The sequence below is a fragment of the Rhinopithecus roxellana genome, chromosome 17 (genome assembly GCF_007565055.1).
Source record: "Rhinopithecus roxellana isolate Shanxi Qingling chromosome 17, ASM756505v1, whole genome shotgun sequence".
Lineage (NCBI taxonomy): Eukaryota > Metazoa > Chordata > Mammalia > Primates > Cercopithecidae > Rhinopithecus > Rhinopithecus roxellana.
The window spans coordinates 70,861,951-70,887,804 of NC_044565.1; the positions used below are offsets into that span (position 1 = coordinate 70,861,951).

General features: G+C 41.4%; 1 protein-coding gene and 1 non-coding gene across 2 annotated transcripts in view; both read left to right on the plus strand.

Moving 5' to 3' along the window:
- Positions 1-2,060: 2,060 nt before the first annotated feature.
- Positions 2,061-25,854, plus strand: part of WDR43 (WD repeat domain 43) — a 57,349-nt gene continuing 33,555 nt past the window's right edge. The window contains exons 1-5 of the mRNA XM_010371169.2: positions 2,061-2,335; positions 9,977-10,114; positions 15,343-15,464; positions 21,148-21,268; positions 22,312-22,451. Coding sequence (XP_010369471.1) covers positions 2,111-2,335; positions 9,977-10,114; positions 15,343-15,464; positions 21,148-21,268; positions 22,312-22,451 — 746 coding nt within the window. The 5' untranslated portion in view covers positions 2,061-2,110. The remainder of the gene's footprint in view (positions 2,336-9,976; positions 10,115-15,342; positions 15,465-21,147; positions 21,269-22,311; positions 22,452-25,854) is intronic.
- Positions 21,903-21,987, plus strand: LOC115894438. Its single transcript, XR_004054557.1, has one exon. It is a non-coding gene; the product is annotated as a small nucleolar RNA SNORD53/SNORD92 (small nucleolar RNA).

Sequence of the window (25,854 nt, forward strand, 5' to 3'; positions counted from 1 at the left end):
AATCCAAGTGTCAAATTTAGCATTCCCAGACTAAAGACACTATCATCCTCTTGCACAAAAATCTTCCAGGATTCACTGTCCTAAGTGAATTGGGTCACCAACCAGTCTCTCCCAGTAAAAGCTCAGTGAGTAATCCTTGGCCCTTTCTCTCTCTCTCCCTTGGCCACTTGAAATCTGGCTCATTGTACATAATAAACATCTCTTGAAACTTCCTTGCATCGCCATTTCTCCAAGCCACTCACCATCATCTCCACCTGGGTTTTCGGGCCTCCAACTTAGCTTCCTCCTAACACATTCATTACACTGTCTCCATGTAATGTTTCTAAAATGCAAATCTTGGCCAGGCGCAGTGGCTGGCGCCTATAATCCCAGAACTTTGGGAAGCTGAGGCGGGTGGATTACTTGAGGTCAGGAGTTCGAGACCAGCCTGGCCAACATGGTGAAACCCTGTCTCTACAAAAATACAAAAATTAGCTGAGTGTGGTGGCGCATGCCTGTAATCCCAGCTACTCGTGAGGCTGAGGCAGGAGAATGGCTTGAACCAGAAGGTGGAGGTTGCAGTGAGCTGAGATTGTGCCACTGCACTCCAGCCTGGGCACAGTGAGACTCTGCCTCAAAAAATAAAAACAAACAAGAAAACAGAACAAAACAACACAATAAAATGCAAATCTCACCATGCCATTCCATACCTGTAAAAGCTTGAGGCTTTCAATGGCCCTGAGAGTTGTTTTTATCTTTCCTGGCAGGCAATAAGCTCTGTGTGGGCAGAACAGTACCTGGTATTCCTTGAATTAGAATGCATTGATTTGGTGAAATATTTAAGAGAAACATAAAAATCTACCCCTCCCCCCCCCCTTTTTTTTGGATACAGGATCTCACTATGTCACCCAGGCTAGAGTGCAGTGGAGCAGTCATAGCTCACTGTGGCCTCGACCTCGTGGGCTCAAGCCATCCTCCTCCCTCAGCCTCCAGACTATGGGTGCGTGCCTAAGAATGTCTATTTGATGTAGCAACATGAGATAAATCTGGAGAAACAGGAGGGAAGAGCCGTTTCAATCATTACTTTTACATTATTATAATTGAATGAATTGTTGTGTTTTAAATGATTACAGCCTGGAACTGAATAGGGGAAAACGGAAGCAGTTGTTACAAACATCATGAATTCAAAAGTGAAGATTTCTTCTCTCTCTCTTTTTTTGGGGGGGACAGAGTCTCGCTCTGTCACCTAGACTGGAGTGCAGTGGTGTGACGATCTCGGCTCACTGCAACCTCCACCTCCCGGGTTCGAGGATTCTCCTGCCTCAGTCTGCCGAGTAGCTGGGACTACAGGAGCGCGCCACCACTCCCGGTTAATTTTTGTATGTTAAGTAGAGACAAGGTTTCGCCATTTTGCCTAGGTTGGTCTCACCTCGGGCGATCTGCCCGCCTTGGGCCTCCCAGAGTGCTGCGGTAACAGGCGTAAGCCACCGCGTTCGGCTGAAGATTTCCTTTAAACCTTTCGTTCTACCTTATCATTTTAAAAAAAGTTTTTAAAATTATTATTTATTTATTTTTGAGACTGAGCTTCCCTCTTGTTGCCCAGAGCTGGAGTGCAATGGGCGCGATCTCGGCTCACTGCAACCTCTACCTCCCGAGTTCAAGCGATTCTCCTGCCTCAGCCTCCCGAGTAGCTGGGATTACAGACATGCGCCACCACGCCCGGCTAATTTTTTAATTTTTAGTAGAGACGGGGGTTTCTCCATGTTGGTCATGGCTGGTCTCGAACTCCCGATCTCAAAGGATCCGCCCGCCTCGGCCTTCCAAAGTGTTGTGATTACAGGCGTGAGCCACCGCGCCCGATCCTCTTTCTTTCTTTAAAGGAACGTGACTTGATCTTGATTCTACAATTACTTTCTCCCATACTCCCACGCCCGCCCCAGAACAAGTTAGCAGCAGGCCCTAACGGGCCACCGTCCACAGGGTGGATCCGTCCAAAGCTCTCCTGCGACGCGAAGAGCCACCCCCTCAGCCCCCGGCGCTCCCTCCGCCTCACTTCCTCCTCCAGGCCCCGCCCCGCGCCGGTGCGCCTGCGCACCGACGAACACGTGGCTGCAGCGGGGCCAGAGCAGCAATGGCGGCGGGCGGCGGCGGTAGCGGCGACCCCCTGGCCCCGGCTGGGGTCCCTTGCGCCTTCTCCCCGCACAGCCAGGCCTACTTCGCTTTGGCCTCTACCGACGGTCACCTACGAGTATGGGAGACGGCCAACAACCGGCTGCACCAGGAGTACGTGCCTTCCGCGCACCTCAGTGGTACCTGCACCTGTCTGGCCTGGGCGCCAGCGCGGCTGCAGGCCAAGGTAAAGCGAGCGGGACAGCGCGGGGCGGGCGCTTTCCTGGGCTCGGCTTCGGGCCTCCGGGCCGGGTGGCGCGTGGCCCGGCATCGCGCGTGGCTCTTGGCGGCCCAAGGCGAGAAGGCACGGAGCGCGGCGTCGGCGCGCACTGGGCCCAAGCCGCCAGCCCCGCGTGCGGCCTGCCGCGAGGGCAGTGAGGGAGGGCGCAGCTCGACTCGGCCAGTCGCGTATCCGAGCCCTGCCGGCTGGCTCTGTGCGGCCTGGGCCCCACTCTTGACGGGCAGCCATGTTCGCCAAGTCCCTTGGTCCCCCTGGGGCGGCTTGTTTCTGCCGGACCTTGCTCATCAGAGTCCTGGTTTTTGATAGAGCCCCATCTTGGGACTATCTAACTTTCCTCTGTCTCTGATCCAGCTCATCGGTTTTGCCCTGGGCAGTTGGTGTGGACTAGTCTGTACTTGCTTCCGGACCTTCCCCCTCCTGCCCCCCCCTTTGGGTGCCGGCTCACCACGTGTTCTTGTCCACATCCAGGTCGTGGGACTCTCAACTCTTAACTTTTGCCTTTCCCAGGCACCTCTGGATTCTCAGCCTTTTGAACTCGCTGCTTTTTAATTTTAACATCTGCTCGCCCCTCCCGCCCCGCTTTCAAGCCCATCACACCACTCCCCACCCATCCCAATCTGAAGTCTGTGTTAGGATGTGGAAGTAAAGTAAAGTAGTAGCTTGATTTAGTGAATGTTTTATGAGGCCAGATGAAGTTACCCTTAGATGGAAAACTGCCGGGTTAGGCAAAGCTTTTCATTGTTAGGGACCCGTGTCAGGTAAATGCCATTCACAGTTGAGTCACTCAGCTCCATCTCTCTTAACTCAGCACGCACGTGGTTATTGCATTCATAGAGTAGCCAAACCGAATCACTGCAAAGTGATTTGGAAGCATCAGGCATCCTGCGGTGTGTGGTGTGAGCTGTTTCAGTATGGAGAACTGCAAAAGCTCGTATTTAGGATAGATCTTACTCTCTTTGACGACTTGGGAAACCTGCTAAATTTTTGGGTTGGGAGAAGGGATACATCTAAGTTGCTCTATATACTTTGGGTATGTTCCGATATTTTTCAAATTTTAAGCTACGTTTTCATAGTTTGTTGATTCATAAAATAAACCTATTAGGGATTATAAGTCAAACACAAAACTTAAAAAAATCAGTTTTTATTGTTAAAATTACAGTGCTCTGCTTATCTTTTATTTTCAGAGTTTTCTGTGCTTGTATTTTAACAGTCCTGTAAAGTGATAGTAATACTAACGCTGAGAGAAATACGGAGCAGTGGGTTAGGTAGGTGCATGGACCCGAGCTAGCTATACTGTCTACATTTGATTCCAGCCTCTGCTTCATAGTGGTAATTGCGCCTCTGGTTCCTCATTTATAAAATGAGGATAATAATGCCTACTTCATAGAGTGGTTGTGAAGATTAATATATTTAATAATGCAGAGAACACTTAGAATAGTTCTTGACAGGTAAGTGCTTTAAGTGTTAAGTATTATTAATGTCTGATATTTGTATGGTTAGTCCTGAAATGTTAATAAGGAAAGAACTTTCTGCCTTTTTTAGGGGGAAGAAACAGAAACTCTGGGAAACTAAGCAACTTGAATAAAGTAAAAAATGGAACCAGGATTAAAACTCAGGTCCTTGAGAGCCCAGTTCTTGATTATCTGCAAAAGATAGTTAATATTAGGTTGGAAAAAATGTCACCCACGTTGCTTTTCTCTTGACTTTCAGTTGCATTGTATGCCCAAGAGAAGTTTCCTAATCTCATATTAAAAGTCATAATTTTGGATTATGTGCAACACTATGGTAAATTAGAAAAATAACTGGATTTGAGTTCATAACCAAGACTCAAAACTTGTTTAGTCATATTGAGCAAGTTGTTTTAATTTTGAGGACCTCATTGACAAATGAGAGTTGAGCTACATTAAACAAATTTTCTTTTTTTTAGATTCCAGCGTCGTTTTACCTGCACTCTCTCCTTTTAACCACATGACTATGGAATCCCCTGAAATTATTGCGTTTAAAAAAAACCGATTGAAAATCAGAGCTAAGAAAGGTGAATGACTTGATCCAAGTCTTAATAATCAATAAAGGAGTGTGGCCTCTGGAGTCAAGGTGCCCCGAACTCCTGGTCCAGTGCCCTAATTTTGTTACTCTTCAGTCTTGAGTCACAGAACTGAGAGAGCTGGAAGGAATGTAGAGACATTCCCTACTTTGAGGGTGTGTCCTCTTGGAGCATCAGTTTGACTTAAAAACTAAGGAGAGGCAGTTTTCTTGTATTAAAACAAACTTGCACATGTATTACAGTATAAAATTAAAAAATCGTATGTCTTATCTTAGAAAAAAAGGCACATGTTAAGGTGCTCTCATCTTATTAAACCCTTCCTTTTATTTTATATCTTTGAGGCTTAGTGTATGAGGCATGAAAAGGGTATACTCTGAACCCACTTTCCAGCATTTTATTAAGGTCCTGGTATATGATGACATATAGTACTCTCAAATTTGAAATAGAAGTAACATCACCCACCTTTTAGGATCCTCAGGATCAAATTAGGCAGTGTATGTGACTAGTGTAGCATGGCCTAGCATGTAATAAGTGGCTTAATGTTATTATTGAATGAATCTGGACTCATTTTACCGTTTAATATGGCATTTAATATGGTAAATCAGTTTGTAAGAAAAGTAGTCTACCTTTGGTTTAGTAATTGTCAGTTTGCTACCCAAGGACAAAGTGTGATGATGATAACTCATCAATGGAGAAAGATAGTTAGTGTTGGGTTTCTTGGGTAACAGGGGTTAAGTTTGTGGTTCACGAGTGTTTAGAACAATTAGATTCTCACCTCTTGTTGGTCACAGAATGATTACAGTACTTTGCATTCATGCCACAATAGTTTTTAGAGGGTTTTCGTATGTTATGTAGCTGGGCACTCCATTTGGTCTTTGGAGCCAGGAGTAAGAGGACCTTTAATGAGGACAAGAAAATAGGAAAGTGCAAAAGTACAAGTGGATGGACTCTATCTAGATGGATGCTATTTTTAAGAGTTCCTCAAGTTTATGTGTGTAAACTGAGGCAGAAATGTTAATTATATTCTCTACCAAAGCCACACAGTACAGTGGCTTGGCCACCTAGGAATCGATGCTGCTGTTTGTCTTCAAACTTTTGAAAGTCTTCCAACTTTTCTGCTTTTCCTTCTCTAACAGACCTGTCTGCTACTGGCTGTCATAGTAAATGTGTTTATACTGCTTTGCTGTCACTGCAATTAGGATGACCCTGTACAGCTTAGTACTTGTTGAATGAAGCACATGGCATTTCAGACATTGGACAGGATATCTGAGCTGGGTGTCTGCATTACCATCCCTTAGAGAGGTAGGACAGTTCACATGGGCTGTGCAATGGTCTATCTTGAGGTCTTGCTAACAGTTAAACTTCCTAAGAAGTAAAGGTTGCAGATAGATCTGATTGGCAGAAATAGAAGTTTCTGTGTATTAGGACTTAATTGATTTGTTATAAATACTGTATGTGATTTTATGTAAAAGCTTACATGCAGTGGCAGTGAGGTAGATCAAGAAACTTACATGCAGTGGCAGTGAGGTAGACGAAGAAATGGATTAGGACACTAATTGCAGAATGAAACTTGAAACTTGGCATACTTTTTGGTGTCTAGAGTTCAGTATTTTTCAGAGCAGATTTTGATCCATTAGTGAAGTGTGTAATAAATTTAGTGGATTGTAACATTAAAAAAAAAAAAAGAATTGGAAAGTATCAGAGTATTGCTAGCCATGGGAAGCTTCTCTGTGAAACTTGTTTCTATACATGTATTTTTATGAGAGTGTAGTGACTCTGCATGTAAAACTCCTTTCTCTGGGATCTCAGTCTAAAAAGTCATTAATTACTGTACAAATTCAGACTTCTCATAACCCGAATGTGCTTTTTTTCTGTCTTCATCCCATCTGTACAACTCCTTGCTTTTATAAATCATGCACATGTGCCATTCAGATTCTCCCTCAGCCTTATTGTTTCTGGATCAAATGCTGATCATGGATCAAATGCTGATAAGCTTTTCTTGTAAGACAGGTTTCAGTATTCATTGCTTAACTCAGTCTCTTCATGGTGGAAAAGACGCCTTAGTCTGAGAAATCACCTCCTTGGGATATTCACTCCTGGTGCCTTCAGGAATTGAGATTTTCCAGTTACAAATATATGAACTAAATTTTTTATCCTACCTTTTTATTACTTTATATATTTATCTGTATAATCTGTGCTGGGCACTTAAGAGGAAGCACAACTGACTGACTAAGGTGTAAAAGAAGAAATATGTTTCATATTTGCCGTGTCTAATGGAGGGTATGACGTGTGTCTTAAGGGAAAGAAATTTCCGTGGAGGAGGTGGTATTTGAGGTGCGCCTTAAAGCATGGATAGGATTTTTAACTAATGAAAATTGACGTGAGTAGGAAAGCTCCCCTCCCAAGTGAAGGGAAAAACAAAAGCAAAATGGGAAAATGTGTGTATAGGGAGTGTTAATGTAAGGGCGGAATTGGAGATAAGACTGGAGAAGGTGGGTTGAAGGCAAATTGTGGATGCTTTTGAATGCCATAGAACTGTTCGTATTGATTTATTCTCTGGCGAGTCATTGAAGTTTTTTGATTACAAGAATAACGTGTTTAGATAGTAAATGCCAACAGAAGTTTGTCATCTATAATCAGCACTAAACTCTTGGTTTCAAAAATGTTTAGTATGGGTAATACTTGGAATATTAGTTTTCATTAAAATGTACATTGGTTATATACACTTCTGGTCTGATTGCTGTGTTACCTTTTTAGGTATGCTCATCCTGCTGAATAAAGACTATCCAACCTGAAAAATAAATGAGTCGTGAGTTCTTTGAGTTTAATAAAGTGGAGTATTATTTAGGTTTAGACTGGTGATCCTCAAAGTTGGTCATAAATCCTGTAGATATTCTTTCTGCCTGCCCCTGCTTGCTTGTACCAAAAAATACAGAGATTTGCAGATGCAGAAATTAAGGCTTTGAGTGTGTTATGTTTGACATACGCTATGTAAATTTCTAAAAATTTTTTTGTGCTTTTTAATGGAAATTCAAATTGTCTATAAAGCATATGCATATTTGGGCTTATCTTTGTTTCACACATTGAGAAACTTCCATTTAGAAGCTTTGATTTGGGAAAACCAAGAGTAGAAGAAAGATTTCCTGGAATCTTTTTTTGTTTTGTTTTGTTTGAGATAGAGTCTCTTGTCGCCCAGACTCGGGAGTGCAGTGGCAGGATCTTGGCTCACTGCAACCTCTGCCTCCCCGGTTCAAGCAATTCTCTGCCTCCCAAGTAACTGGGATTACTGGCACCCACCACCACTCGCAGCTAATTTTTTTTGTATTTTTAGTAGAGACAGGGTTTCACCATGTTGGCCAGGCTGGTCTTGAACTCCTGACCTCGTGATCCACTTGCCTCAGCCTCCCAAAGGAGTGAGCCACTGCGCTCAGCCTTCTTGAAATCTTTTAAAAAAGATGAATCTTTTCCTGCTGAGATGGTACTAGGTTGATGTACTTCTGCCCACTTTCCTTGCCCGAAATGGGTGTTTGTATTTATAACCTTATACAGAAATTATATTTGCCCCTGAAATCATTCGAAGGTAGTTTTAGAAATTCATGTAACTGAAGCGGGTACCTAGAACACTGCTAAAGCTGAGGTTTCAATGTTTCAACAAATTAAATGAGACCATCAGACTTCTTGTACTTTGGCTTTTAATTGTAACTTCTCTCTTGTGTTTATTAATTTTTTTTTTTAATTTTTTTTTTTTGAGACGGAGTCTCGCTCTGCCGCCCGGGCTGGAGTGCTGTGGCCAGATCTCAGCTCACTGCAAGCTCCGCCTCCCGGGTTCACGCCATTCTCCTGCCTCAGCCTCCCGAGTAGCTGGGACTACAGGCGCCCGCCACCTCGCCCGGCTAATTTTTTTGTTATTTTTTAGTAGAGACGGGATTTCACCGTGTTAGCCAGGATGGTCTCGATCTCCTGACCTTGTGATCCGCCCGTCTCGGCCTCCCAAAGTCTTTTGTGTTTATTAATACATTTCTAAGGACTTGCAAGATGTGTATTATTTTTCCTGTAAGTAGAAGGTTATCTTTTTTTGTTAGACTGCATTTTGTGAATCTAAGTGTGTCCAATGAGTCAAATTCTTTAAATGTAACATCCCCCTAGGATAACTAAAAGAAAAAATGGGAAGTGCTTTTTTATTTTTATTTTTATTTTTTTGAGACCGAGTCTTGCTGTGTCTCCCAGGCTGGAGTGCAGTGGTGCAATCTTGGCTCACTGCAAGCTCCACCTCCTGGGTTCGTGCCATTCTCCTGCCTCAGCCTCCCGAGTAGGTGGGACTACAGGCACCCGCCACCACGCCCAGCTAATTTTTTGTATTTTTAGTAGAGACAGAGTTTCACTGTGTTAGCCAGGATGGTCTCGATCTCCTGACCTCATGATCTGCCTGCCTCAGCCTTCCAAAGTGCTGGGATTACAGGCATGAGCCACCGTGCCCGGCTGGGAAGTACTTTTTAACTCTGTTCCCTGATACTCTTTATGGACTGGTAACGTTGTGGTTGTCATTGGTTGTTTTTGAATTAAGACAGATTTTTTCGTGTCTTGGGCTGTGTGTGTGCCCATGCGTGCTGTAGAGCTAAGATCCTGCACTATTAAGAAGAAGGTGTTCTCTTTTCTATGGCATTGGCTTGTTTTACAGTGAAAGAATGGATTTCTCAGAACTTTATGCTAAAAACATATAGGCTGGTGAGCTGTAATTTAAAAAAACACGGAAGAGAACTTCTGAAATCATAATGATAAATATTCAGCATTATAAACTGATGTATTGATTTTAAGTTAGAGTCATTGTCTTTTTGTTGGGTAGACATGAGCTGTTAGCATCACTTTTGAAATAAAAGAAGTCTCGTGGCATTTGCCACTTGAGTGAGACTTATGTCTCTGAAGTCATTGAATCACCGAGCCAGCCCTTGACCAGTCACTGGGGCAACTTCTTTTGTGTGTGCTCTGAGCTGCTCTGCTAGTTAAAGCTATTTGTTGACTCAAATTGAAGTTAATGCATGTTTATAAAGGTAAAAACTTTTGAGTCCCCTTTCTCGACAACTAAGCTAGAATTTGTGGAAAAATTAGGAGGGGAAAAGGAGAGTTGGCTGCTGAGGTATGGACTTACGGAGTCAGAGAGTTTTGGGTATGAATCTCTTTGGTTGGGGAGTGAAGGCTTCGCTTAGATTGGACCTGTCAGGAGGGGTGGTCTGTTTCTGAAAAGTGGAAGCACCATTGAGGCTTCTTGGACCTGTTAGGAGAGTACCAAGAACACACCAGGTTTTCCTATTTGCTGTCTTTTTTCCGTACCGTAGGGGTGGGAGACAGGGGACAGAGAATTATGAATTTCTCTTCCCATTGGAGGGATTGCTTTTTGAAGTAGTGAGAAGTGAATCACCCAAGAGCTTCTCTCTTCCTCCCTTTTAAAATGTCTTTTGTTGGCTGGTGGGCATTTGTATTTGTTCATTAATGATGTTTTAGTGTTTGAAATACTAAATAAAAACATTGTTTTTCTTGTTTTCCAGGAAAGTCCCCAGAGGAAAAAAAGGAAATCAGAAGCTGTAGGAACGAGTAACCAGACCGACTTACTGGCTCTTGGCACAGCAGTTGGTAGCATTTTATTATACAGCACAGTAAAAGGAGAATTACACAGTAAATTAGTAGTAAGTGTGTATATATTTTATTTAAAAGTGATGTGACAGGGAAGCTGATTACTAGAGATTATTAAAAAACACTTAAGGGTATGTGATTGATCTGTGCTGTAGGGACAGTTTTCAGTCTCATCTACGTTTAAGTAGTTGAATAGTAATATTTGATAAAAGCTGTAATAGTTAACAGCAGTCCTTATTATGGGTCAGAGGATGAAGACTTCTTGACTAGGTTTAAAATAAGGAAGGGTTACAGGAACTCTAAGGAATCATAGATAGCAACTGTGGGAAGCAGCTCCCCAACTCTTGACCTAGGGGAATAACGGAGGCAGTTGGAGTTACTGCTGACACTGAGATCTTTTAGGGGCAGGTGTTGTGCTGCAGTTGCTGTCTCTTGAGGAGTGGCCCCACGGGCATGGGATCCAGACCTCAAACTGAGAAGGAGGCTCCAGCTGCCTGGTGCTAGTGTCTCTGGTGGAGGTGATGAGACTGGTTCTCCTAGGGTTGGAAAAATTGCATATTGGGTTCAGCTGCTGCTGTTGGGCATTACCACTGTTGGGGTGATGCAAATAAAGAGACAGGAAGGACAGTCCCTTTTGTCTCCATCCTTGTCTCCCTCTAGCAGTTCCTATTGGCAGAGCCTATGGATCCAGCTGGGAAATCAGAAATCAGGTTTGCTGAGTCTCAGCATCACAGCAGAATATAAAGGGCGGGTTTGGCATTGGAAGACAGTAACTGAACTGGCCTAGTTGGTTCAGACAATATCTATGGCAGTGTGTTTTTGTTCGCTGGACTTCTGTATATAGGAGTGTTTTAAGTTTTTTATTTTAAGTAACATCTATAGAAAATTTTTAACTACATAAAGTTGAAAAGGAAAAAAATTTATACCTAAGTCTCTCACTGAGAGATCTTAATAATTTGTGTATTTCTTTGCTTTATACATACATTAAAAAAAATATGGTTGGCCATCTGTTCATCTAGTTTGTATTCTGATTTTTTTCATTAGGTTACAACATAACTATCTTTTATATTTGTCAAGAACTGGTTGTAGAGATTTTTAATGCCAGCCTAAAATCCCAATAAGTGGAATAGTCCGTTATGTTACTTAACTTGTTGACCATTTAGGGGTTTCCAAATTTTTAAATTGTTGTAAAACAATGAATTTTTTTTTTTTTCTTACATGGATTCACAGAATTACTAACCTAAAATTAGTGAGCCAAAGCTATATATGTAGTATAAAAATACTTTCTGGAATAATTTTTACTAATTTATGCTTAATATCAGTGATAGGAGATAAGTACTTTATCTCAGCAGTATCATTATTCATACTGAATAGCCCATTAAAACAGCAACCATGACAACAAAGAAACAGATAATTTGGTAGATGAACATTTTAATCTGATTTTAAGTTTGCATTTAGGAATGTATTGCTTGTTTTTTTATTAAATATTACAAAAATAATACTCAACTATAAATGAATTTTAAAGCATTCAGAGATCTGTCTCAAGAAGGCATCCTTCCTTATATTCTTCCCCACCCCAAGTTGAGTGTGGTCCTCAGGTGAGCTCTTACATCTCCTATAGGTAGGAGGCTGCCCTTTAATTTGATAGGTTTTTTGTGGTCAGCAGGTACCTAGCATCTTGTGCAGTGTGGTAGCCGCTCAGCTGCTGTGGCTGCTGGAGCTTAGAAAACTTATTTTTTAAAGACAGAGTCTCACTCTGTCGCCCAGGCTAGAGTACAGTGGTGCGATCTCAGCTCACTGCAACCTCTGCCTCCTGGGTTCAAGCGATTTTCGTGCCTCAGCCTCCTGAGTAGGTGGGATTACAGACGTGCACCACCATTGCTGGCTAATTTTTGTATTTTTAGTAGAGATGGGGTTTTGTCATGTTGGCCATGCTGGTCTCGAACTCCTGGCCTCGTGTAATCTGCCTGCCTTGGCCTCCCAAAGTGCTGGGGTTACAGGCATGAGCATCTGTACCCAGCCTAGAACTCCTTTTTATATCATTTCAGTACCTTACAAGATTGTAAATACATCTTTGACAGGGACGAATTTATCAAAAAGGAGTCAAGAGGGTCAGGGTGAGGGGTGCTGGGATGGTATGGTAAAGTGGAAAGGGACCAGGCTTTGGAGCTAGTCTGTCCTGTGATTGAATCCTACTAGCTGTGTGTTCATGTGTGAATAATTTAACTTCTCATTCCTTAAGTGGGTATTAACAACCTACCTTGCATGATTTTTTTTTTTTTTTTTTGAGACGGAGTCTCGCTCTGTCGCCCAGACTGGAGTGCAGTGGCCGGATCTCAGCTCACTGCAAGCTCTGCCTCCCGGGTTTACGCCATTGTCCTGCCTCAGCCTCCCGAGTAGCTGGGACTACAGGCGCCCACCATCTCGCCCGGCTAGTTTTTGTATTTTTTAGTAGAGACGGGGTTTCACCGTGTTAGCCAGGATGGTCTCGATCTCCTGACCTCGTGATCTGCCTGTCTCGGCCTCCCAAAGTGCTGGGATTACAGGCTTGAGCCACCGTGCCCAGCGTAACTTGCATGATTTTATGAAGACTTAGATGTAATAATATATTGAAAGTGCCTGGCTTGTAAGTGGTATTTAGTAAATATTTGTTGAATGAGTAAGTGAACAAGTGAGTGAACACATTGCTAAATTGCTTTCCAAAAGGGTATGCTAGTGGACACTGCCGCTGGCAATAGTATTATGTAGCCTCACCAGCATGGGCATCATAAGGCTAAACACATTGCTACAGGAACAAACTAAAAATGCCACTTTGTTTTGGTTTGCATTTCTTTGATTACTAACAAGGTTGAATGTTTTGGTATATTTTCTAACTGAATTCTTTCTATGGAATGTATCTGTTCATGTCTTTTAGTTATTTGCGTGTATATAAGAATTAGTTCTTTGAGTACACAGCTGATAGGAAGGAAAGTAACTGAATGTAACATTTTAAAATGTTTTTCTTTTGAAGTGGTAACAATGTTATTTGGAAGTAGCTTTAGTAATTTTGAGTAATCACTTTTATTCTTAGCTATGTACATAGTGATGTTTCATTGTATATGTATTTACTTTATTCCTGCAAGATTTTAATACATAAAGCTAAAAGTGGTACAAAAGTAAAGTAACTGTAGGAGAGATGTCACAAGGTAGCATGTGACTATTTGTCAGATGAGTTACAGCAGTGTTGGGAAGGCCTGGAGGAGAAGGGTTTTCATTTGGACCTTCTGGGATGGGTAAGATTTGGATAGGGAAGGGTGGAGAATCCTTTCAAGGGTGGAGAAAGGAAGTTGGGGAGATGGCAAGAGCAAATGCAGGGAGACCAGAATGTAAAAGATTGACTTGGCACAGAGTAAACTAATTTAGAGGAGGGGCATACCGGGGGTAATGGATAATGGATAAATGTGACTTTAGGTGGAAAGAATGAAGTGCTTGCATTGTGGGTGATTTAGTACCTCATTCTGCTAAGCGAGTTAGTCCTGGAATGTTTGTGAGATGAGAAACATGAATGAGCTCTTCTCAGTTAGTTTCTATTCCTATGTGCCTCTTAGTGGGCATGTTGCTGTGCTGTAAATGTGTAAGTATTGTTTCTATGCTGTGGCCCCATAGTACAAGTAAACATTTAGTGTTTACCTGAAGTAACAGTGATTTTTGTTTTGAGACGTAGCTTTGGTACTTTTTTAATAGGAGACTTTTTTTTTTTTTTTTTTTTTTTTTTTTTTTTTGAGACGGAGTCTTGCTCTGTCGCCCGGGCTGGAGTGCAGTGGCCGGATCTCAAGGCTCACTGCAAGCTCCGCCTCCCGGGTTTACTGCCATTCTCCTGCCTCAGCCTCCGAGTAGCTGGGACTACAGGCGCCCGCCACCTCGCCCGGCTAGTTTTTTGTATTTTTTTTAGTAGAGACGGGGTTTCACAGTGTTAGCCAGGATGGTCTCGATCTCCTGACCTCGTGATCCGCCCGTCTCGGCCTCCCAAAGTGCTGGGATTACAGGCTTGAGCCACCGCGCCCGGCCTAATAGGAGACTTTTAAAGAATATTTTTGACTAGATTTTTACCTTAAATGTTGACTTGGGGTGTGAAAGTAGTTTGTTTAATTTTAAACAGAGGAGAAGGAAAGTTAACATTTTGAAGTTCTAGCTGTGTATCTCTTTTTTTTTTTTTTTTTTTTTTTGGATATGGAGTTTCGCCGTTGTCACCCAGGCTGGAGGCAATGGCGTGACCTTGGCTCACTGCAACCTCTGCCTCCCGCGTTCAAGTGATTCTCCTGCCTCAGCCTCTCAAGTAGCTGGGATTACTGGCATGCGCTACCACACCCAGCTAATTTTGTGTTTTTTTTAGTAGAGACGGGAGTTTCACCATGTTGGTCAGGCTGGTCTCGAACTGCTGACCTCAGGTGATCCACCTGCCTCAGCCTCCCAAAGTGCTGGGATTACAGGTGTGAGCCACCACGCCCGAGCTGTTTATCTCATTTTTGATACTGGAAAACTAAAATGGATAAAGGTTAAAGTTTTTAGTTAAGGCCTAACATTTTAGTTAATTATTTGGTAATGACTCTAGGGTTCATATTATCATAACATATAAGACAAGTTTTATTTTCTTCTTGAATTTTTTTTTTTGTACACCATAAATGTCTTCATTTTTATTTGTCAGTTAAAAAAAAGAGCCAGGCACAGTGGCTCACGCCTGTAATCCCAGCACTTTGGGAGGCCGAGGCGGGCGGATCACAAGGTCAGGAGATCAAGACCACGGTGAAACCCCGTCTCTACTAAAAATACAAAAAATTAGTGGGCTGCGGTGGCTGGCGCCTGTAGTCCCAGCTACTCAGGAGGCTGAGGCAGGAGAATGGCGTGAACCTGGGAGGCAGAGCTTGCAGTGAGCCAAGATCGCGCCACTGCACTCCAGCCTGGGGGACAGAGCAAGACTCCGTCTCAAAAAAAAAAAAAAAAAAAAAAAAAAGAGAGTTGACTCCTACCTCTACAGATTATTAACTGCATCTCTAACATGGTTGCCTCTATTTGCCTTTCACATCCTCTGCCAGTGACTGGCCTCAGATCACCATTGATTGGAACCTTTTAAAAAAAAATACACGATTGGCTCTATCTAGTTCTACTGATCTAAAATATCCACGTATGGGCCAGGAGCACTGGCTTATGCCTGTAATCCCAGCATCTTGGGAGGGTGAGGAAGGAGGATCACTTGAGCCCAGGAGTTTGAGACCAGCCTTAAATTTTTGTTTTTAATCTACAGAGTGGTGGACATGACAACAGAGTCAACTGCATACAGTGGCATCAAGACAGTGGCTGTTTATATAGTTGTTCAGATGATAAGCATATTGTGGAATGGAATGTACAGGCATGCAAAGTAAAGTGGTGAGTAACATTCATGGTATCAGGAAATGCGGTAGAGGTGGATAAATGCTGGACTTACGGGGAATGCAGACATTAATAAGGTTATAGGTTTCATTTTCAAAGAACCTTTAATCAAATTGAGCATGCAAGATTTTAATACATAAAATACATAAAATACGTAAAAGCTAAAAATGGTACAAAAGTAAAGCAACTGTATGAGAGATGTCACAAGGTAGCATGTGACTATTTGTCAGATGAGTACAGTAGTGTTGGGAAGGCCTGGAGGAGGAGAAGGGATTTCAGTTGAATCTTCTAGGATAGGTAAGATTTGGATAGAGGAGGATGGGATAATCCTTTCAAGGGTGGAGAAAGGAAGTTGGGGAGATGGCAAGAGCAAATGCAGGGAGACAGGAATGTAAAAGATTGACTTGGCACAGAGCAAAGTAATTCAGAGGAGGGACATACTAGGGGATAATGGATGGTAGATGGTATGGGTGAAAGTATCATAAGAGCCTGGCTTTGTGTCATAGATAAAGGTCATAGACAGTTAATTATAGTTCAACCACCTGATCCTGAGGTTGGCTGCATAGGAGATGCTTAGTAAATGTGGGCTGTTGAATATAGTTCCACCTACTGTGTAGTTGAGGACCCTCATGAGGAAAATGATGCCCATGGTCCTGCAGCTGCCAGAGAAGATCCTGCTCTTTTGAGTTCTGGTATAGTTGGGGTTTTAGATTCTGTGTGGTATGCAAGAGAGAGCCACTGGCCGAGTGCAGTGCCTCACACCTGTAATCCCAGCACTTTGGGAGGCCAAGGTGGGAGGATTTCTTGAGACAAGACTGAACAACATAGAACCACCTCTTTACAAAAAAAAAAAAAAAAAAAAAAAAAAAAAAAAACCAGTTGGGTGTGGCGGTATACATGGCCTGTGACCCCAGATACGATGGAGTCTGAGGGGGAGGATTGCTTGAGCCTGGGAGGTTGAGTCTGTAGTGAGCCATGATTGTGCCACTGCACTCCAGCCTGGGTGACACAGCAAGATGCCGTCTCAAAAAAAGAAAAGGGTGGGCTTGGTGGCTCACGCTTGTGATCCCAGCGCTTTGGGAGACTGAGGCAGGCAGATCACAAGGTCAGGCGATCAAGACCATCCTGGCTAACATGGTGAAACCCCGTCTCTACTAAAAAGACAAAAAAAATTAGCTGGGCATGGTGGTGGGCATCTGTAGTCCCAGCTACTCAGGAGCCTGAGGCAGCAGAATGGCTTGAACCCGGGAGGCGGAGGTTGCAGTGAGCCGAGATCGCGCCACTGCACTCCAGCCTGGGCGACACAGCGAGACTCCATCTCAAAAAAAAAAAAAAAAAAAAAAAAAAAAAAGCCACTGCAGGTCAGTGTCTGTGGGATAGAGTATTCAGAGTAATGCTTTAGGAAAAAGTGATCTGTTAGCAATGTGTACAATTTAGGGAAAGGAGCTAGTTAAAGTCAGAGAAGGCAGATAGATTGTTACTGTAATCCGGCTGTAGGATGGTAAGTGTGGGAAGTTAAAATGGGAATGATCGCAATCATTGAGTTGGTGTGGAGGAGGGATATTGAGTTTAGTTTTCAACTTTACTAACTAGGCAAGTAAACCAATTTAGAGGGAGGACGTACTGGGGGATAATGCATGGTAGAGGATAGAAATTATGGTTACAAGAGATAAATGGTTTTGGGGTTTTTAGACAAGTTGGCTTTGAAATAACACTTTGTGAAAGATAAGACCCAGCAGACAGGGTGGTGATAGAGGCTTAGAATTTAAGTGGGGGTTTGGGGTTGGAGATGCAGGTGAGTAAATCATCTCCCTGATGGCTCAGTGAGTATTTGTGCTTCATTTACTTGTAGCAGACACAGTAATTTCTATGTTAGTAACCTGTTAGAAATGCGTGCAGAGATTCTGATCCAGTAGGTCTGGGATAGGGCCTGTGTTACTGTATTGTGGATGAGAGGTCACAAAGATAGGTCCTTCACATAGGGACTAGTAATGTTCAAGGAGCCGTTCAACACATTGTGTGCTTTATTGTATGTAATCATAAGCCTGTGAGGTGGACTGTAGCCCCACTTTGCTGTTTTGAAGTAGGTTAAACAAGAGCCTGACCTCCCATACACTAAACTGTGTTGTCTCATAATTTCATTATGTTTCCAGCTTCATTCTTATGCTGCTGTTACTTGATTTTGTTTTCTGTTCTAGACGCTATGTATTGATTTTCTGTTGTAGAAGATGAGGATTTAGCTCTTAACTTCTTTCCCCCTCTCAATTCTCCCAATATTGTCATATCACAGTGATTGATAAGCAGTATTTGTTTACGTTATGACTAGTTAAATATTGTTACAGCTGAGCCTTAGACTTTCCTATGTTTAATGTATTTTTTGTACAAAATTTTGCTTTTCTTGGGGTTTATAATTGCTTTGGTTTAATTTCATTTTATTAGTTACTAGGTCATTTTCTATTAGTGGTATAAATCTTCTCAGTTGTTTCTGGACACATCAGTCAGTCAGTTTTATTCATTTTTTGGAAGACTTCTTTGTCTTGTAAGTTCTGCTGAATGATGATTATCCTGAGGTTTTCCTTTTTCTTTTCTTTTTTTTTCTTTAGATGGAGTTTCGCTCTTGTTGCCCAGGCTGGAGTGCAATGGCGCAATCTCAGCTCACTGCAACCTCTGCCTCCCAGATTCAAGTGATTATTCTGTCTCAGCCTCCTGAGTAGCTGGGATTATAGGCACCTGCCACCATGCCTGGCTAATTTTTTATTTTTAGTAGAGACGAGGTTTCAGCATGTTGGTCAGGCTGGTCTTGAACTCCTGACCTCAGGTGATCCACCTGCCTTGGCCTCCCAAAGTGCTGAGATTACAGGTGGGAGCTACCATGCCTGATCATGAATTATTTTCTTTTGTTCCTTACATTCTCTCTATTGTGGGTGTGTTTTGATTTGTTTGATTTGGCCTCTTTTATGTTTAAGGCATCCTTCAAATCACTGGAGATCCTGGGCTGCCTGTTGCTATTTGGAAACAAAGCATTAAAAAACTGATTGGTGGCTGGGCGTGGTGGCTTATGCCTAAAATCTCAGCACTTTGGAAGGCTGAGGTGGAAGGATTGCTTGAGCTTAGGAGTTTCGAGACCGTCCTGGGCAACATAGCGAGAACCGCCTCTCTACGAAAATGAAAAAAATTAGCCAGGCGTGGTGGTGTGTACCTGTAGTCCCAACCACCTAAGAGGCTCGGGCAGGAGGGTCACTTGAGCTCAGGAGATGAAGGCTGTAGTGAGCTGTTACCTTGCTACTGCACTCTGCCTGGGCAACAGAGTGAGACCCTGTTTGGGGGGAAAAATACTGATTGGAAGGCTTAGTTATGAGTGTGTGACTTTTCAATTGTTGCGCTTCATTTATGGAGTGATTCGGAAGCCTTCAAATACCAATATGTTTAGGTCATTCCACTGGAACCAGTTACATTTCCCAAAGAGGAATTTTTTCATCTGGTGCTTCTTAAGCCTTAAATGTACATACATCTTACTTGTGCATACAGATCTGATTTAGTAGGTGTATCTAGGTTAGAGCTTGAGAATGCATAATTCTCACAAGTTCCCAGATGATGCTGATTTATGGTTTGAGTTGCAAAGCTCCTGAGGGATTGGGGTGTGGGGAGGATAGAGAGAAGGTATTATTAGCCTAACTAGCATTTTCAATACTGAGTGGGGAAGTTTCAGGAAGCTTATCAGCCTCCTCTAGGCAGGATGGCGATTGTGTCTTTTATGTATGTATCAACATAGTGAATATATGTTGAATATTGAATGTAAATGAGAATTGAAGCTGTAGGAATCGATAAATTGGCAAAAATTTTAGAAGCTGGTAAGGGTAAAGGAAAAGTTCTCTCGTACATTACAGCTGTATTTCTTTGATTATCAGTGAGGTCGAATGTTTTGTGTTTATCAACAATTTGTATTTTTCCTGTGAGTTGCCTGTTTGCCTGTTTATATCCTTTGTCTATTTTTATTTTGAGTTCTTTTTCTTATTGATATGAAGAAGCTATTTGTGTATTATGTTACTCCTTTTTAATATATATTTTTGATATGTTTTTCTGGCTTTTTACATATATATTATTATTATTATTATTTTTGAGACAGGGTCTCACTGTGTCACCCAGGTGGAGTGCAGCGGTGGTATCTCAGCTCACTGTAAACTCTGCCTCCGGGGTTCAAGCGATCCTTCTGTCTCAGCCTCCCGAGTATCTTGGATTGTGTTTGCCACCAGCCCTGTCTAATTTTTGTATTTTCAGTAGAGACAGGGTTTCACCATGTTGTCCAGGCTGGTCTTGAACTCCTGGCCTCAGGTGATGCACCTGCCTTGGGCTCCCAAAGTGCTGGGATTACAGATGTGAGCATCTGGTCACTTTTTACTTATATTTTAATTTTATGACTTATTTGTGGAACAGAAGTTTTATGTAATTAAATCAGGCCTTTTTTTCTTTATAATTTCTGATTTATAATTGCTGTGGAAGACCTGTCCTAACCCCAGGATTATAAAAACATTTTCACACCCTGTTTAAATACTTTTAAATTTAATAAATTAATTTTTTTTTGCATGTGTGACATAATGTAGGTATCTAATTTTGTTTTTCCAATGACTAATTTGACTTACTCCAGTATTGACTGGCAGAACCATACAGTTTCTTCCACTTAATAACCTCTTTTGTTATTAAGGTTCCTACTGTTACTTCCTTGTTTTTTCTTGGAGACAGAGTCTTCCTCTGTCACCCAGGCTGGAGTGCAGTGTTGGCGATCTCGGCTCATTGCAGTCTCTGCTTCCCGGGCTCAAGCGATCCTACCATCTCAGCCTCCTGGGTAGCTGGGACTACTACAGCATGCCTGGCTAATTTTCATAGTTTTTGTAGAGTCAGGGTCTCGCTATATTGTCCAGGCTGGAGGTCTCGAACTCCTGGACTCAGGCCATCTGCCCACCTTGATCTCCCAAAGTGCTGGGATTACAGGCATGAGCCACCATGCCCAGCCCCTGCTGTTACTTCTTGTTTGTGTAAGTGAATAGCCAGGTTCCCTGTTGCCTATGACAGCATTAATATGAGTAACAAACAGCAAGGACTTGAGCTTCTAATCATATTTGAGGTAATGAAAAGGAATCATTTGTATCTAATTAATTTTTACCTGTTAGACTGGGGTGTATTCGTGTGAATTTGGGGTAGAAATAACCTTTTTGGGTTGCAGCTTTTGAGAAATCATTTGTGTTATTAAGGGAATTAATTAAAGGCCAGCCTTCCAGAGAAAGCGAGAGTTGAGACAGGGTTAGGATAGGCTTGGGGAGGTCTAGCCAATATGGAACTTTCCTGGACATTCACAAAGTTCATCTCCTGGGTCACAGGATGTATAGCTACCCATTTTACATTCTTACCACTCTCACTCACCCATTTTCTGATATGTTGAGAATCTTTATCGCATGCCTGACAAAGGGAGATTGTGCCGTGTTAAGGAACCCAGTCAGTGAGGTTTTATCACAGTGGTATGTCCAGGGTTAGTTATCTGACACAAGCTTTTAGGAAATGTAATTGTCGTAGGACCTGAGGTGATATTTTTAATGATTGCTCAGTTTGTTTTTGTATTATTTTCTGCTCTGAGTAAAGTTTTCTTTTATGTATTGAGATGCTTTTGTTTCTCTTCACAATATAGCAAATGGAAAGGCGACAATAGCAGTGTCAGTTCCCTATGTATCAGCCCAGATGGAAAGATGTTGCTTTCAGCTGGTCGAACAATCAAACTATGGGTTTTGGAAACCAAAGAAGTCTACAGAGTGAGTGAATCAAATTATTTGTAAGCATAAAAATTACAGTAAACGTGGAGAAAGGCAGAAGTTTGAGCCATAAAATATTATTTTAAGAATACAAATTCTTCGTTGTCAGGTACATCAAATAGTTTAGTGGACAAAAGTTAGCCTCCTAATCTGATTTGTTGATGTTAAAAAGACTACACATGTCTACTTCAAATGTATTGGAAAAATGAATAGAACCAGTATTCAAGAAACAAGATTTTTTTAAAAATTTAAATATATATACCAACTATGTATCCACAAAAAAGAAAAAGTTACCTTATAAAAAACAAAATAGATTTTGAGACAGGGTCTCTCTCTGTCGCCCAGGCTGGAGTGCAGTAATGCCATCACAGCTCACTGCAGCCTTGACCTCCCAGGCTCAAGCAGTCATCCCACCTCAGCCTCCTGAGCAGCTGGGAATATAGGCGCTTGCCACCATGCCTAGCTCAAAAAAGATTTTCTTAATAAAAAAGTTTTTACTATGTGATGATTATGGTAATATTGATTTCTAGCCTACATTCAGCATTTAGTCCACTTACTGTATTTGACTGTGGAGATTTAGTATTACATTTTTGGAGGAGGAAAAAGCTTCCACTCAGGGCTTACTGAACATTTGGTGCTGTGATGATGCCTTAATATTGTGGTTTCGACTCACTGAGAGTAAAATGAGGACCTACAATTCCTTGGCTGTGTCTGAGCACCCAAGTGTACGCCTTTTAAAATGGATAGAATTAAGTGAATCTTAAATTCAAGAATGTAAGAAATAAAGGTGCAGAGTGGTAGGGTCATGGGAGTTAGAAGGAACGTCTAAATTTTCAGTATTTTCAGATGCATTTTTTTTAAGAAGTGGGAGAATTGTAGCACAAATAATCTTATTTGCTTAGAATTGAATTTAATAGTTACTTCATTGTGGAGTTCTCCTTTCATATATGTATCACATATGGCTTGTTTATGATATATATATACTATTAATTTTTGTCCCTGCTTTGAATCTGCTCTCCTAACTGGGATTTAACTTTCTCTAGCATTTCACAGGACATGCAACACCAGTTTCGTCACTGATGTTCACTACCATCAGACCTCCTAATGAGAGCCAGCCCTTTGATGGAATCACAGGTCTTTATTTCTTATCTGGAGCAGTACATGACCGGTTGCTTAATGTCTGGTATGTAGTTCTTTTGGATTTGGGAGGTAGCATTGAAAGAATCTGTCAGAGCTTATGTAGTTAATGTAAATTATGACTATGGGACTTTATTTGTTGTATCTAATATTGGATTTATATTGAGTCATAATAAAGAATTGAGCCTGCCTACAAAGCAGATCTTTCTGAGAAAAAAATTAAGTGCATTATGTAATAAAGCCTCCTGTGCTTGTTTAGTGATACACTGGACTGAATAGTTTTGTGGTTGGGCAATTTAGAAATAAGTTTTAAAAAATTTGGAAAGACCTTTGATTTTGAAATATGTGGCACCACTGGGTTAATGCAGTAATGTCTGTTTATGGAGGGCATAAAGATTCCTTGGCCGTCTGAGAATTTCCAGTAACCCCTTTTTGCAGTAGCTGCTATTAACTAGTTCCCTTTGAAACCACTTTTAAAAGTTAAAATCAGGCCGGGCGCCATGGCTCATGCCTGTCATCCCAGCACATTGGGAGGCCAAGGCGGGCAGATCATGAGGTCAAGAGATCAAGACCATCCTGGCTAACATGGCGAAACCCCGTCTGTACTAAAAATACAAAAATTAGCTGGGCGTGGTGGCACGCACCTGTAGTCCCAGCTACTCGGGAGGCTGAGGCAGGAGAATTGCTTAACTCAGGAGGTGGAGGTTGCAGTGAGCCGAGATCACACCACTGCACTCTAGCTAGACAGAGCAAGACTCGGTCTCAAAAAAAAAATCCAGTGATACAAAGTCGTCAAAAAAAATTTTTTAGAAATTTCCTGGATTTTATTACAGCATCTGATGGTGAAGTTGGCTTGAAAAAAAAACCACCCTGCTGTTCGTGGACAAAATAAGTAGAGATTAGAGATCTTTTTAGATCTCTACTTTTCTCATCTTAGTAATAATTAATTGAGCATGTTCTTCACCATATAGAATTACTATGAATTTATACAAGATAATACTCATTAGAAGTGGGACTCATCCAATATGTATTCCTTAAAAAGGTAATGTGTGGGGGTCATAAGTCAAAATGTGGGCCTCTGTTTACCTTCAAAACCACCAACCAGCAAAGCCATAATTCCTAATTATGACTCTTGTACTTAAACAGATTTGGTTTTCTGTTTCGTGTTTGATTTTTGAGAAGAGCCAATGGAGATAAATTCTTTTAGTTTTAGAGGGTCTAACAATTACATAAGAAATTAGTAGTGGCCGGGCGCGGTGGCTCAAGCCTGTAATCCCAGCACTTTGGGAGGCCGAGACGGGTGGATCGCGAGGTCAGGAGATCGAGACCATCCTGGCTAACACGGCGAAACCCCGTCTCTACTAAAACACACACACACACACACACACACACACACAAAAGAAATTAGTAGTACTAAAAAATTAAAATCTACTACCAGCATTCCCTGGCATTACTGAGTTGCTTCAATCTCAAATGTTTTACCACTTAGGCTCCCTCATACGTAGGAGTCTCTAGCTACAAAATTTCATAATATAAAATAAAAGTTGCTTTATGTTAATCTTAAGAACCTGAATAGTATCTTGGTATAAAGGAATTAAACTTAAAATTAACCATACACACAAAAGAAAAATATTAAAACCCATATTGAAAAGCTGCCCAACGAGCTCTGTAAATTTGCATGGGGATAGGTAGAGCAGGCCTAAAGTTCCCTGAAAGACACATTTCTGTGAGGACATAACGTTCAAAGGCTTCTTGCTGAGCGAAGATTAAAAGATCAACCCCAGTACTATCTTCTGTTGATTAGTTAAGACACTGTGTATAGTGGTCCGATGGCAGAGATTTTGAACATATATGAATGACCTCATGTTAGAGTGCATCTTACTCAGAATTTTTGCATGAAAACATTTAGAATTTATCAAATCAACTCTTAATTTTCTTCTGAACTCCAAAGAAGCTGATTTGAATCATGTTTGTAAATCATGTTTGTTATATGTTATTTTTTAAAATGTGTACCTAAATTTTAAAAACAGCTATATTGAAGTACAGTTGACATGTAATGAACTGCACATACCAGAATGTACAAAGTGATGAATTGTAACATACATATACATTGTGAAACCCTCAGCACAAACAAGATGTTGAATGCGTGTCTTCATGTCTTCTTGTAACCTCTCTCAGTTTCCAGACTTGTTGACAGGTTTTGGGCCATTACAAATAAAGTTGCTATGGACATTTTTTGTGTACAAGTCTTTATATGGACATGTGATTTCATTTCTTTTGAGTAAATACCTAGGAGTGCAGTGGCTGGATCATATGATAGGTGTACATTTAGCTTTTCAAGACATCACCTGATTTTTTTTCAAAATGGTTTTATCATTTTGCATTTTTACCAGCAGTGTATGAAAATGGGAATTCCTTCACATCCTTATCAACACTTGGTGTACCATTTACTTTTAGCCATTCTAATAGGTGGGTAGTGGTATTTTGTGCTGTTAAATTGCCTTTCTCTAATGGCTCATAATGTTAAGAGTCATGTTTTTGCATTATGGATATCCAGGGATCCCAGTATCATTTGTTGAAAAGATTATCTCTGCTGACTTGGTTTTGCATATACCCTTCCCCTTGTAACCCCGAACATCTACACACACCCACACATCCCTGTACCCACACTCTTATCCCTATATCAGTTCTCATTTATAGTTAAGTCCTATAAAGTCCCCATGAACACTGATGTAGGCAATAACATTACTCCTTTGGGAAATAGAAGATTAGGTTCCCATGAGCCTCCAGTTACAACATTTTTGTCATCTATTTATTTTTTGTTTATATTATTTATATTGTAAAGATAGCCAACTTGTAACATTTTTGTCATTAATATATAAAACTTTGTTTTATGTTTGTTTCTATCTAAAGATACCTTATTTAATGCGTATGTTTTTGATTGATTAACTTGGAATTCAGAGCACTACAACTCATGTCTGAGTGAAGCTTATTTAACACATATTTTCACTGTAAGGTACATCACAGCCTTCTTGTGCTTAGGAACACCATAGAGCACCTCAGAAGTATGCTTGGGGGCCATTTTAAATAGTGAAATCTCCACGAAAGCACAAAAGTGCAAAAAACATGGTACTAGGTGACCTACTTGTTGATAGTATGAGAACGGCAGTGGGAAGGCAGAAAGTAGCTACCTTAGCTGAAGACGTTGAATGTGTTAGGCAACTCAGATTTTTCACTAGTCTACATGACTGAAGGAGCATAAAATTGTCACAGTGATTTTGAGGTTACAAATAAAATTTGCAAAAGATGAGTTTGCAAATAAGGAATCCATGAATAGTGACAATCAATTGTATATGTGTATATATATAGGTCTGTTTCTGTGCTCTTTACCCAATACCATTATCATGTTAATTCTCCCCAAATTGACCTATAGATTCAATGCAGACCCA